This window comes from Rhincodon typus, chromosome 13 (genome assembly GCF_021869965.1).
Source record: "Rhincodon typus isolate 14 chromosome 13, sRhiTyp1.1, whole genome shotgun sequence".
In the NCBI taxonomy this organism is placed as follows: domain Eukaryota; kingdom Metazoa; phylum Chordata; class Chondrichthyes; order Orectolobiformes; family Rhincodontidae; genus Rhincodon; species Rhincodon typus.
In genome coordinates, this window is record NC_063344.1 from 21,803,422 (window position 1) to 21,819,119 (window position 15,698).

Consider the following 15,698-nt stretch of genomic DNA (forward strand, 5'->3'; position numbering starts at 1 on the left):
CCTTTCTGAAGAAGGGTCTAGGCCCAAAACATCAGCTTTCCTGCTCCTCTGATGCTGCTTGGCCTGCTGTGTTCATCCAGCTCTACACCTTGTTATCTCTTGAAAGTAGATTATCTGGTCATGTTTACATTGCTGCTGCTGGGATCTCGTGTGCAAAATGTCTGCCACACTTGCTCGTCATTAGTGTCGTCATCCCACTGGGGAAATGCAAGTATTATTCAACCAAATGCTCAAAACCTTCAAAAAGTGCCCCATTGTATGTTTGAGTTCAAATGTACAGAATAAATTGTGATCAATTGCAGAATTGGAGAGCCAGTCTCCCTGTGCTGATTTAAAGTATTAGCCGCACTGTTTACATGTAAATAGACAATGCACTGATGTGGCCTGGTGTCACACTACAATTAGATCACACTTTGTGAGGTGATATCCACCATTATTTGACTCCAACAATCATAACAGTGACCGATAGAGGAGTAAAATCAAGATCATTTAGAATCTTCACTGTTCCAATGTCTAGGAGAAAGTGTGGGAAACATGCTGTAATGATACTGGACTTGCAATCCAGGGAAACAAGTTCAAATCCCACCAAAGAAAATTTAAATTCAGTTATTTAAATAAAAGAGGCATGTTATTGAATGTTTTTGTCTTGCAATCATCAAGACAAATGCAAGAATACCAAATCTCAAAGGCAGCAACAATTCTAATGCATGAAAAAGATGATGTGCCTTTGACACAAATGAGCAACAGGCAGCTAGTATCTAACATTCCTTAAGCTGTATGCATTAGGAAGAGTACTGAGCACACTCAACCATCCCTTACTTGCAAAACCTGGGACATAATGTCTAATGTTAAAGATGTGATTCCACAATCAGGCAGTAACTGCTGAACAATCCCAAATGTGCCAAGAGTCATGCCAACACATGATAATTTAACATTATCAGTTCTACAGTATGGTTCATTTACATTTGCTAAAAGTACATATATTCCTATACAGCGAGCTACTATCTGTAAGTTGAAAATAAAAACCTAATCATACCTTTAATTAATGAAACAAAATTATGGAGGACTTTGGATCCCTTGTACATTCTCCATGGCAACACCGTGACTAACCAAAGCCAATTTACCAACCTGTCAACACCTTTTTCATGCAGTGTAAGTTCTTGCTCCCTTTGAAATTTGCCATTTGTGCTTCTGTCCTGATGGGCACAAGACAAAAAGCTAACCAGTATGTCTTTATCAACAACACTATTCTATGAGGCTATTAGTTCAGTAAATCTAGAACACAAGTCTCAGTAATAATGACTACAGATCTACATTTTGACTAAAACACATCTACTCAATAATAGTCTTTAGGGTTGGAAATCTGCCATTCTTACCTGGTCTGACCTACATTTGACTCCAGACAAAAAGCAATAAACCAATCAGTTAAGGTCAATTAGGTACGGCAATTTCTTTTAAAAAATGTAGAAGAGAAAGAGGAAAGAAAGCTGAGGAAAACATGGCATGGGATAGAGAGGAAGGACAACAGAGTGTGGGGGGTGGGGAAGGGGAAGAGAGAGAGAGAGAGAAACAATTAAAAAACAGTCAAATATGGTGAAAAATTCAAAGATGCTTCTCAGGAAAATTATCCATCAAAATTTGGCACCAAACTACTTGAGGGGGCTGTTAGCACAGGTAACAGGAAATGTGCTCAAAGGCAGGGTGACCAACCTTTAGAAAATAAAAGAACAGACACTTTGACAATGGGACCAGTGGGGAAAGGGAAAAGCTGGCAGCCAGAGAGCAAGTGATGGTGAGAGGGTTGGTAATTATGCTTCAAAATCAGAGGGAGATCCTAAGATGATATTAGTGGGTAAGGTGGAGCAAGTAAAACTGGGTTATCTTCAGGGACCAGAAATAAAGTAGTTCAGAGACCTTGGACGAGTGTGGGGCTGGAGGAGATTACAGTGGCAGGGAGGAATGAGGTTATGGATGGTTTTGAAAATAAGGAAGAGAATTTTAAATGTGATTATCTTTGGAATCAGCTGCCAATGTGTCAGAACAGAAGGAGAGGGAGACAGTGGCAAATGTATAAGGGACTACATATCTTATGTAAGTATAAAATGAAATGAAAGTCAGACACTGCTATAAAGCTGATATACCAGGAGATCTTTGCAACTTGTAAAAACCAAGTGGTGAATATTTTTAACTGTACAAGACAATGTTACTGTTTGAGAAGTACAGTTGATCAGTAAACCTTTCTTTTTTCTGCCATTTATTAAAGCAAACAGTTGTTTTCAAAACCTGGTGTGAATTGCTTTTGTCCTGAAGAGCTGGTAGTCAGAAAATAGGTCTTTTCAACAGTATTTACACATTTTGCGATGGTTTGTGGAGCAGAGGGGCACAATTATCAGCAAACTCTTCCCAGTTTAGTAGAGACAAGAGAGAGAAAGGAAAGAAGAAAGAGACAAATGGAGCAAAATTAATAAAAATTATGCAGCACTGAAAATGGGAGAGAATACAAGACATTGCCTAAGAGATGCAGAGCAGCAAATAGACAAACATGATGAGATAGAGATGGAGAGAAGAGAAAGATACAAAGACGGGGGTGGGGCAGTGTAAAAAGGAGGTAAAAAGAAATAAAGAAATTCAAAAGGAAAGTGGAAGAGAGATTTTGGACAAAGAAATTATCTAATCATCTAAGAGAGAAGAATTATAAGAGAGGGAGGGAACTGATGTCTAACTACATCAGGAAATTCTTCCACTGCAGGGCTCTATTAATTTTAGTGATGCATGATTGGGGAAGCTGGGACTGTTCTTGAAGAAGACAATATTAAGAGGGGATTTGCTAGATTTATTCAGAATCTTGAGGGATCTGGGATGACATAAATAGGAAGAAACCCTTCACATTGTTGGAAGCAACAATAACAAGACCGGGAATCAATTTAAGGTAATTTATAAAGTGAGCAATGATGGCATAAGGAAAAACTGTTCACACGTGGCAAGTGGTTGGTATCTGGAACACACTGTGGTAATGGAGGCGGTGGCATAGTGGTAGTGTCACTAGACTAGCAATCCAGAACCCCAGACTAATGATCAGAGGTCATGGGTTCCAATTCCGCCATGACTGACTGTTATAAAAACCTAACTGGTTCATTAACTTCCTTCAGGGAAGGAAATCTGCCATCCTTACCTGGCCTGGCCTACATGTGACTCCAGATCCAGAGCATTACGCTTGCTCATTAACTGCCTTTTGATAATTAGAAATGGGTAATAGATACTGGCCTAACCATTAACACCCACATGCCGGAATGAATTAAAAAAAAGACAGGTTTAATCCAGGCTTTCATGAGGGAAATTAACTCTAACCTTAAGGGGAGGAATGTATAAAATAACAGGGAAAAGTCAGGGGAATGGTACTGAGCAAATTGCTGCTTCAGAGGGCTAGGAAACATGAAGTTACACACATCAAAATGGCAGGCACAATGTCACGGAAGAACAGACAGACAGGTGGTGAGACACATACAAAACACATATACAAAGTAAAAGAGAGATTCAATGATAGATTTACACCGAGAGAGTGGAAAAGACTAAGTATGATTTACATATAACTACAGTTGGGTGTGTGTAATGGAAAATTGATGCAACTTGAACAGACAAGACTGGATGCTCTGATGGCTGCATCAGTGAAACCTGAAAAGAATCAGAAAGGAGACACCAAAACCACAATCTTTCAAGTATCGTTTCACAGGCTTCCCAGTTATTTGCTTATGCAGCCATTGAATGCATGAACTGGGTTGATGGTCTAATCCAGCAAATGGAACCTCACACCCAAGCAAGGATTACACAGTGCAGATAAGCTGAAGTGAAAGCCAAATATATAGCCATCAGAGCTCACTGTGATTTCCAAAACAGAAACCATTAAAAGAGTTAATTATCCTGTGCTCAGCAGCTCATAAATGCACTCCTTCCAACGCTGACATTCTGAGGCAGCAGTATGTACCATCTACAAGATGCACTGCAGAAATTCACCGAGGCTCCTTAGCAGTGACTATCAATGGCCACTACCGTCTAGATGGACAAGGGCAGTAGATACAAGGGAGTACTACCACCACCTGTAAGTTCACCTCCAAGTCTCTCAACAAACAGATTTGGAAATATGTCACCGTTCCTTGAGTGTCACTGGGTCAAATACTGGAACTCCATTCCTAACAACAATGTGACTCTACCTCCAAAAAATGGATTGCGGTGATTCAAGTAGGCAGCTCACCATCATCTTCCCAAGAGTAACTAGGGATAGGCAATAAATTCTGATGTAGCCAGTGATTTTCATAGCAAAGAATGAAGAAACATATTACACCTACCTTGCAGCGACATCAGGTTTGTACATCATACATGCACTTTTATAACAGATTTGAATTCTATTCAACTTACTTTCAGTTGCCACCTGTCCCATGGGCTGTCCATTCTGTTTGTAGGGATTAAACTTGGGTTTTGGAGCCACCACAGGTGCAAATTTCTTTGGACTTTGTTGAGTAGATACAGAGATACTTGGTGTGGCAATTGATGCCATGGTTTCCATTCGAGCTGGTACATGCCCAGGGTCATCAGTCTGCCGCGGGGAGAGCCACGTTGGGTTGGACATTATTTAACAATCTATAAAACAAAGCAGATTGATATAAGAGATTACCCACAGTGAGGAAATCTTGAATCTCAATGAGAAGCTCACCAAACACTAAACATGTTACAGCAACATCACTTCTTGATATGAATGAGCCAGCCCATTCAGTCTATTCAACCTGATCCAGCATCTTAAACCCATCAACACATCATATCAGAGCCTCCTAAGGGTGTCACTTGCATCTTAGATAGTAATTCTGCCATCCCAGAATCACAAATTTTCATAGTGAAATCTACTTCAGGACTGAGCACAGAACTCTATGGTAACATTCTCGTGTATTGTCACTTGCACAGTTTTTCAGATGAGATCTTACACGGAGTCTCCAGCTGTCTATGTGAACATAAAAGAACCTTGAACACAATTCCAAAGAAAAGTAGGGGAGTTCCCCTGTGGTACAGGCAATATGTATCCTTCAACCAATATTATGAAAAAGAATTACTTATCATTATCACATTGGTGTTAGGGGATTTTGCTATGCACATTTTGTCTACTGTGACAGTAACTGCACTTTAAAAGTACATGATTGACTGTAAAACACTCTCAGATGTCCAGTGGACATCCAAGGTGCAATATAAATGCAAACCCTCCTTTTCTTTAAAACAATTCCAGGAACACTGTCCCCATTCACTCAACCAGAATCCAGTTCTTTTGAATGAATAACTTTCCAGCTCTAACCTTGAGCTTGAGCTTACTGCCAGATACCTGTCAAAAGGCAATCTTCCAGATTTATTCTTTCAATCCCTTTTAGTTACTTTTATATCCAGCAGTTGCGTTCTCTGTCTCTTTTATTACTGTCTTTATATCAATTTCCTAGAAGCTTTTTTTTTTAAACTTGTCAACTGCGTGGCCAAATTCAGCTCTAACCCCATTTACAAATTTGCTGATGACACCACTGTAGTGGATCGGATCTCAAACAATGATGAGACAGTGTAGAGAAAGGGGACAGAGCACTTAATAGCATGGTGTAAAGACAACAATCTCTCTTTCAAAGTCAGCAAAATGAAGGAGCCGGTCATCGACTTCAGGAAGCAGAGTGGATGCGCCCCGTCTCTATCAATGGTGCCAAGGTGGATATGCTCGAGAGTTTCAAGTTCCTAGGAGTAAATATCGCCAACAATGTGTCCTGCTATCCTCTCAGGCAGCACATTCCAGAGCCTAGCTACCTATTGTGTGAAAAAAAGATTTCCCTCATTTTGTTGCTGATTCTTTTGCCAATTACACTGTCAATGTTCTCCCATTCTTGATCCTTCCACCAATGGGAACTATTCCTCCCTATCGAGTCTGTCCAGATTCCTCATGATTTTGAACACCTTGACCAAAACACCTCTTAGCCTTCTCTTCTCCAAGGGAACAATCTCAAATTCTCCACTTTATCCTCATCACTGGAATTCCTCATCTATTAAACTATTCTTGAATGTTTTCTGCTCTCTTGTTAATGGTTTAAATCCTTCTTCATGTGGAGCTCAGAACAATAATGCTCTAGTTGAGGCTGAACCAGTGTTAATATGGTTTTTTGCCTGTATTCTATACCTCTTTATATAAAGCTGAGGATTCAGATGCCTTATTAACCTGTCCTGCCACCTTAGTGATCTGTGTAAATTTCCACCCAAGTGCCTGTGCTATTTAGAATTGTAGCCTTTGTTTATACCGTCTTTTCCTGTTTTTCCTAACAAAACGAATCATTTCATACCTCTCTGCTTAAAACGTAATCTCCAACATATCTATCCATTGATTTTTATTTGATTTATTACTGTCACATGCACTGAGATACAGTGAAAAATATTGTATTGCGTGCTAACCAGATAAATCATACTTCCATAAGTACATCAGTGTAATGGAACAGAATTCAGAATATCATGTTGCAGCTACTGAGAAGGTACAGAGAAAGAACAACTCTAATATATGACTGGTCTGTTCATAGGTCTGATAACAGCAGGGAAGAAACTGTTCTTGAATCTGTTGGTACTTGTTTTCAAATTTTTGTATCTCCTGTCAGATGGAAGAAGGTGGAAGAGAGTGTAACCAGGGTGGGAGGGGTCTTTTGTTATGTTGGCTACTTTCCCGAGGCAGTGGGAAAAATGGGCAGAGTCAATGGATGGAAGGCTGGCATTCGTGATGGATTGGGCTGTGTTCATAACCCTCTACAATTTCTTGTGGTCTTGGGCAGAGCAGTTGCCATACCAAGCTGTGATGCATCCAGATAGGATGCTTTCTATGGTGCATCTATAAAAATTATTAAGAATCATTGTGGATATGCTGAATTTCCTTAGCCTCTAACTTGATCCAGTACTGCCTCTTGGCATCCCTGATAGCTTCATGGAGGTCATATCTGGATGTCCAATATAGGCCTGGGTCACCCAACTTGAATGCTGCACGCCTAGTCTTCAGTACGGAGTGGATTTCCCAGTTCATTCAAGGTTTCTGGTTGGGGAACACCCAGATTGACTTCTTTGGCATGCAGTGTTCCATGCATTTGCTAATGAAGTCTGTGACGATGGTCAGCATCAGCAAATTTAGAAACCATATCTTCCATCCCTTTATCTTACATAAATTGTAAGCAGTTGAGGTCCTAGCGCTGGTCCCTGTGGCACATTACTCATTACATCTGAAAAAAAAGATTATTTATGCTTACTCTCTGCTCTCTGCCAACCAACTTCAGTGCTGCCTCCATCATCAGTTTTCATTTTCCATAGTAATCTTTTTATATGGCGCTTTATCAAATTCCTTCCAAAAATATAAGTACACTACATTCATTGGTATCCAAAGCACATGTTATCTCCTCAAATAACTACAATAGATTATAGTTAAACACAATTTCTTTTTCACAAAACCATGTTAACTCTGTCTGATTGAGATCTTCAATAGGACATAGCGAAGTTGCTGGGATAGATGGCAAATGATGTTCAATGCAGAGAAACGTGAGGTGAAACTTTTGAGGAGGAACAACATGGAGAGACCGTATAAAATAAAGGGTACAACTCAACAGGGGTGCAGAAGCAGAGAGACCTGGGTGTACATTTGCATAATTCATCAAATGTGGCAGGTCAGATCAAAAAAGCAGTTAATAAGGTATACAGTATTCTGTGCTTTATTAACAGGTATATGGAGTACCAGAGCAGGGAGGCTATTCTGAACTTGTAATAGACACTAGTTCAGCCTCAGCTGGAGCATTTTGAACAATTCTGGGCACTATACTGTAACAACGATGTGAAGGCATGGAGCAAGGGTGCAAAAGAGGTTTAAAAGAATGCTTTCCAGGGGTGAGGAACTTCAGTTACGTGGATAAATTGAAAAATTTGAGACTGCCCTTGGAGAAGAAAAGACTGGGGGAAAATCTGATCGCACTATTTAAAATCACAAAGGGTCTGGACTGCGTAGAGGGAGAAGCTGTTCCCATTGATGGAAGGATTGAGAACAAGGGGACATAGCTTTAAAGTAATTAGCAAAAGAAGCAATGTTCACATGAGGAAAACCTCTTTCACATAGTTAGTGACTGACATCTGGAATGCACTGCCCCGGAGTATGGTATAGACAGGCTCAACTGTGGGCTTCAAGACAGTGTTGGGTTATCACCTGTAAAGAAAAAATGGGCATGGTTCTGGGGAGAAGTCAGGAGAATGCCACTAAGTGAAATGCTTATTTGAAGAGCGACTACATGACATGATAAGCTGAATGACCCCGTTGAACACTAACAATTCTGTGATTTTGTAATTTACTCAAAGGGACATTCTCTAATCATCAACAGATCAACAATGCTGTCTTTAACCATCTGCTGGGTTCAATCTAAGTCAGCATGCTACAACATCACCGCTCAACCTAAACCACTGCATTAACACCAAGACAGCAGAAACAGGCAGAAGTCTGACCACGGCTCACTTGGGACTTGACTCAACACGTGCCTGGGTTAACTTGGCCTCATGACTGATCTCACCCCAAAGTACGTATTTATAGCGAGAAAAACAGTGAAACAGATTGATGGCCCATATAGACATATAGGCATAGAATCCCTTCAGTGTGGAAGCAGGCCATTTGGCCCGTCGAATCCCCACCGACCCTCCAAAGAGCATCCCACCCAGGCCCACTCCCTACATTTCCCACCCTAGGCACTATGGGCATTTAGCATAACCAATCCACCTAATCTGCACATTTTTGGACTTTGGGAGGAAACCCACACAGACATGAGGAGAATGTGCAAACTCCACACAGCCAGTCACCTAAGGCTGGAATCAAACCCAGGTCCCTGGTGCTGTGAGGCAGGAGTGCTAACCACTGAGCCACCATGCTGCCCCAGATTCATTTTGGGACATTAACTACAGCAGGGAGTCGTATTACCAACTAGCACCGATAATGTTCCAAATTTGACAGTCTTTGGAGGTTGGAAACTGAGGGGTTTTATTTACAATTCCTCAGTGTCCTGATACTTAGGAACAAGACTTCTGTGCTAAAGAAACTGAGCAAGAGTTAACATTGTGAAACTGAGCACTGACCAGTCAGGGGACGTAGTAATTAAAAAATCCTCATTAGTCTCTAGGCAATTTCACTTCAACCCTCTCAGATGTAAACAAGGAAATCAATTCCAATCTTCCAAGAAACTTAATTCAGGAAAGTCCTGGATGATTGGAAAACTGCCAAAATAACATTTTTATTTAAAGGTAGAGACAATAAGAGGTAGTCAGTTAGCTTAACATCAGTCATTGGGAAAATGTTAGAAAATATTACAAGATATAAAGACTTTGTCTCTTTATTTTTGTGTGTTATTTCATACTGAAAGTAGGAAATAACTGTTTTAAAATTAAGGATTGCAGCATGGTTTGAAAGCAAATAATCTGAAATGCCTTGTGAACACTGTTTGTACAGTTATGATTGCAGCAGAGGTTTCAAATGCACTGGGGCTGAAGCATCGTGTACAAATGAAACTTTGGTTTGTGGACTAGTGACCAGTTAATAATAACAAAGTCTCTTACAAGTAAACAATAACATGATTGGTTCTCATGTAGCTTAACTGATTGGGGCTGTGAACACAATACAGAGAAATATTTCAGATCACCAGTGCAGGAACACTCTACGTTCTCCATGGATAAAGCCACTTAAGCCGAAAAACACCAGTTTATCTTTCAATCAGCAGTTGCTGTAAGGTGTGATCTTTAGTCAAAGATATTTCAGCAGTGAAACCACCACCCTGTGCCTCATTCAAACCAGTGGAAGGATTGAAGAAAAGGAACACCGAGAAGCAGCATTCTGACCAGCAAAACAGCCATCTCAATGGATCCTGTAAACAATGATGACTGAATTGCTTTCCAGTGTTCCCTTCATCCATTTCACCTATATTTTTCTCCCCATCTATATCTGTCAGTCTCTTTTTGTATAAAGGGTTATTTATAAGGGGATTACAGTTGACATTAGTGGAGTTAGATGTTGATGATTCATAATTTTTACAGGAGGCAGGTAAATCAGAGAATGTTTTAAAAATCTTTAGCTTTTGTTATAACTCCAGGAATGGTAGAGCATGATGTCCAGCGCACTGACCCAATGAGTCATGAGATAAAGAACATTTAGAAATACATAGTATAATCAAGCAGAGTCAGCATAGCTTCATGAAGGGAAAATCATACCTGACAAATTAATTAAAGTACTTTGAGGAGGCAACATGCAGGATAAATAAAGGAACCAGTTGGTGTAATATATTAAGATATCCAGGTGTTCAATTAAATACCGCTCATAAGGCTACTTAATAGGACAGGAGTCCACGGTATCGTAGGTAGTATATTAGTATGGATAGAGATTTGACTAACCTAGTAAAGTCAGACAGTTGAAATAATGGGGAATTTTCAAGATGATGACCTGTAACAAGTAGAATGTCACACATATCAGTGCTGCTGCCATAATTGTTTATAACGTATATTAATGACTTGGATGAGGAAATTGAAGGTGAGTAGTGAGGATGACATAAGGAGTCTGCAGTGGTGTAAATACAGGTTAAGTAAATGGGCAAACACTTGGCAGAGTGAAAAAATATCAGAAAATATGTGGACATGCACTTCAGCAGAAAGAATAGAAGATCTGAACATTATTAAATGGAGAACAATAGCAGAAAGCTGCAGCACAGAGGTATTTAAAAAAGGGAAAATCTTGCTAAAACTGTACAACACAATGGTCAGATCACACCTAGATTACCGTGAACAGTTTTGTCCCCTCACTTAAGGAAGCAGATACTGGATTTGGAGGCAGTCCAGAAAAGATTCATTAGGGTATTAGTTATTATTCATTGCCAACTGGCCTAATTCTGCTCCTGTGTCTTATGGTCTATTTCGGTTCCAGGTCAAATACAGCGTAGGGTTAGGTACAGAGTAAAACTCTCTAAACTGTCACCGTCAAAAACCACTAGGGGAGGTACAGCACAGGATTAGATAAAACTCCTTCTACACTGTCCCGGTCAAACACTCTAAAGGTAGCTGCAACATGAGATAAGTTACAGATTAAAGCTCCCTGTGCACTATCTTGCCAAAATGCCTGAACTCCCAACTCAGAGAAGAACTGAATGGAATTCTGTTGATCCAACACTATGTTAGAATAATCTTAGGTATTTTTTTAAAGCCTGGAAACTGAGCAGCTGTGTGCAGGTCACCAATTAATGAGAGTGTGTCACGGATCTTGGGTGTTTGCTCATTTATCTTCTGTCATTTGAATCAATAGGCATTTAAACTGAATTCAGGTACTGGCTAGTCTACACCACAACTAAAGATCATCAATGATATCTTTGGCTGTCCCTTGTTTCTGGATGGTCATGTGATTGAACAGGCCAATTCTCAAACCACAGTTCTTTGGATAAATGGGCAGGCCATCCCATGACGCAATGGGATCTGGAGTGCAGGATTTGCTTTGTTTTCTTTCCTTCTCTGCTAACACTCTGCCCCATCATTAAGGCATTTGGATTCAAAGTCTGATGCAGCTTGATGGACAAAGTTTTGCAATTTTGAACATTTTGTAGCAAGCCCCTCCCAGTCATTAATGTCAATGATGCTGTGCTTCAAGGAGACCTGCAGTGTTTTTTTTTTGTTTGCATTGTTTTATTTGTCCTCCCCTGGAATGCTGGCCTTTTAATGTTGAGTAACAGGCCTTGATGGGAGAGATATTTTTGGCCATCCGGACACAGTGTCCAATCCATCACAGTCGATCTTTCAGGATTACTACCTAAATGCTTGTGGAGCTGGCTGCAGGGAGAATACTAACGATTGTTTGACAAGCCTCTCAATAAACCTGAAGAACATGGTGGCTGCTTTGCTGGTGGAATTTCTCCAGTGCTCTTGTGTTACTGATAAATAGCCCAGGCCAGTACTAAACATCTGGCAGTGCAATGCTCCCTCACCACTAACCTTCCAACAGCGCAGAATTCGCTCAGTACTGACCTTTTTTTTCTACTGATTATTGCTGATTTCTTTTTAGACTTTACTCCAGGGATGTGGTTGTCATTAGCTGTACTAGCATTTATTGCCCATCCCGAGTTGCTCTTGAAAAGGTGGTAGTGAGTTGCCTTCCTGAAAAGCCGCAAACCATTTGGTGTAGATAGATCCACAAAACTATTAAGGCGGGAGTTCCAGGATTTTGATCCAGCAACACTGACAAAAATGGTAACATATTTCCAAGACAACAAGGTGCAGGGCTGGATGAACCCCCTAGAGGGTCTAGGCCCGAAACGTCAGCCTTTCTGCTCCTATGATGCTGCTTGGCCTGCTGTGTTCATCCAGCCCTGCACCTTGTTGTCTCAGATTCTCCAGCATCTGCAGTTCCTACTATCTCTGAACATATTTCCAAGTCAGGATAGTGAATGGTTTGGAGAGGAACTTACAGATAGCGGTGTTCCCATGTGTCTGCTGCCCGCATCCTTCTAGGTGGTAGCAGTTATGGATTTGGAAGGTGCCTTCTGAGGACCCTTGTGAATTCCTGCAAAGCACCTTGTAGATGGTGTTGCCAATGAAGCAGACTGCTTTGTCCTGACTGGTGCCAAGCTTCTTGAGTGTTGTTGGAGCTGCATTCATCCAGGCAAGTGGGGAGTATTCCATCACAGTCCTGGCTTGTGCTTTGCAGTTGGTGGACAGGTGTTGGGGAGTCAGGGGGTGAGTTACTCATCACAGGATTCCAAGACTTTGACTCGCTCTTGCAGCCAAGACCTATATAGCTACTTTCAGTTTCCAGTCAATGGTAACCCCCAGGTTGTTGACAGTGGAGGATTCAGTAATGATAACTCCAATGGTTAAATAGAGTCATAGTCATAGAGTTGTACAGCATGGAAACACACCCTTCAGTCCAAGTCATCCATGCTGAACAGATATCCTAAATTAATCTAGACCCCTTTGCCAGCATTTGGTCCATATCCCTCTAAACTCTTTCTATTCATATACCCATAGAACATAGAACATAGAACATAAACATAACAGCGCAGTACAGGCCCTTCGGCCCTCGATGTTGCGCCAACCGGTGAAACCAATCTGAAGCCCATATAACCTAAACTATTCCATTATCATCCATATGTTTATCCAATGACCATTTAAATGCCCTTAAAGTTGGCAGGGCATTCCACGCCCTTTTGCAGGCAGGGCATTCCACGCCCTTACTACTCTCTGAGTAAAGAACCTACCTCTGACATCTGTCCTATATCTATCACCCCTCAATTTAAAGCTATGTCCCCTCGTGCTAGCCACCACCATCCGAGGAAAAAGCTCCCACTGTCCACCCTATCTAATCCTCTGATCATCTTGTATGTCTCTATTAAGTCACCTCTTAACCTTCTTCTCTCTAACGAAAACAGCCTCAAGTCCCTCAGCCTTTCCTCATAAGACCTTCCCTCCATACCAGGCAACATCCTGGTAAATCTCCTCTGCACCCTTTCCAATCCTTCCACATCCTTCCTATAATGCGGTGACCAGAACTGGACGCAATACTCCAAGTGCGGCCGCACCAGAGTTTTGTACAGCTGCAACATGACCTCATGGCTCCGAAACTCAATCCCTCTACCAATAAAACCTAACATACCATACGCCTTCTTAACAACCCTATCAACCTGGGTGGCAACTTTCAGGGATCTATGCACATGGACACCGAGATCTCTCTGCTCATCCACACTACCAAGAATCTTACCATTAGCCCAGTACTCTGTATTCCTGTTATTCCTTCCAAAGTGAATCACCTCACACTTTTCCACATTAAACTCCATTTGCCACCTCTCAGCCCAGCTCTGCAGCTTATCTATGTTCCTCTGTAACCTGCAACATTCTTCCGCACTATAATCCAGATGCCTTTTAAATGCTGTGATCGTGCCTCCACCACCTTCTCTGGTAGCTCATTCCATACATGCATCATCCTCTGCGTGAAAAAGTTGCCCCTTAGGTCTCTTCTATACCTTTCTCCTCTCACCTTAAACCTATGCCCTCTAGTTCTGGATTTCCCTCTGTTGGGAAAAATTCCTTAGCTTTTCACCCAATCCATGCCCCTCATGACTTTTTAAACCTCTATAAGGTCACCCCTCAACCTCCAATGTCCAAGGGAAAATAGCCCCAGCCTATACAGCCTCACCTTATAGCTCAAGGCCTCCAACCCCAGCAACATCCTTGCAAATCTTTTCTGGAACCCTTTTAAGTTTAATAACATCTTTCCTATGGCAGGGTTGATCTGCTAGCTTGATGGCAATGGTAGAGTAAGGGAATATCACAACAATAAGTTTCAGATTGTGTTGGGAGTACAATTTGGCTGTTGCTGAAGGCCCACATCACCTCATGGACACACAGTCTAGAATTGCTAGATCTGTTTGAGGTCTGTCCCATTTATCACAGTGATAATGCTGCACAACATGATGGAGGGTATTCTCAACGTGAAGGCAGAATTTCATATTCATGAGGACTGTGTAGAGGTTACTCCTACTGGTACTGTCATGGACAGATACATCTGCTGCAGAGAGATTGGTAAAGATGAGATCAAGTATGTTTTTTCCCTTTTGTTGATTTCCTCACCACCTGACACAGATCCAGTCTAGTAGCTGTGTCCATTTGGACATGACCAGCTCGATCAGTAATGCTGCTCCTGAGCCACTTTTGATCGTGGTCTGTGAAGACCCCATCCAGCACACATTTTGCACACTTGCTATTCTGGACACGGGAGTGAGATCCAGGCAGGGAGATCAGTGTGGGTCATTCAACTTGCCCCATAATATGAGAACTACCAAATCATTTTCAATCTATTCCAACAAATATCATTAGTACAATTACACCATCTAAAACTAGAAACAACAACACATTCCCTCTCCTCCAAACCACTTCACAAATAGTTGCTATATCCTGTCATCAACACTGCTCACTTATCATCTCAACAAGACCAGAGCTTATTTCCAGCAAAATATTTAAAGAATACATGCTAAATATCAAGAAAGAGACTAGCAAACCAGCCAATTTTGGACTGAACACAGGACATTTTTAATCTCACTAGTTTAGCTCAATCAGTTTGGAATAGATTCCTGCATTGCACACAGGAACGTGATGGGGTCAAGAAAATCCTCCAGCCTCCTTTCATTGAGATTGTGATGATCTCTATGTCAGCTGTAGTCAGTTGCCCTGGACAATAGTCCTCAAGAGGCTTACCAAGCAGACACCTATCGATCTTATAAGTTTATCATTTTGAAGCTTCTGTTGATTCCAGCATCAAAATCTTGCATCTTTCCAGTTAGTAAAATGTGTCTGCCAAAAGTTTGGGTGTAACTGCTTACTTCCTGAAGGCAGCACTATAAAACATGAGGGGATAATCAGCTGAAAGATCAGTTGGCCTTCCAGAAAAGACACTTTACCAACTTCAGAGCAATTCAGGTTCAGGCAGGCTGGATTGTCCCATGCTGCCCAACTGAGGACTCTGACAGTGCAGCACTCTCTCAGTACTGACCCTCTGACACTACAGTATTCCCTCAGTACTGACCCCCTCTGATACTGCAGCACTCCCTCGGTACTGAACCTCCGACAGTGCGGCACTCCCTCGGTACTGACCCTCCGACAGTGCG

General features: G+C 41.4%; 1 protein-coding gene across 3 annotated transcripts in view; it reads right to left on the reverse strand.

Moving 5' to 3' along the window:
* LOC109915894 (lipoma-preferred partner homolog) overlaps nt 1-15,698 on the reverse strand; it is a 344,491-nt gene that overhangs the window by 212,052 nt on the left and 116,741 nt on the right. For all 3 annotated transcript variants that reach the window (XM_048604817.1, XM_048604816.1, XM_048604818.1), the window contains one exon: nt 4,414-4,635. In XM_048604817.1, coding sequence (XP_048460774.1) covers nt 4,414-4,624 — 211 coding nt within the window. In that variant the 5' untranslated portion in view covers nt 4,625-4,635. The remainder of the gene's footprint in view (nt 1-4,413; nt 4,636-15,698) is intronic.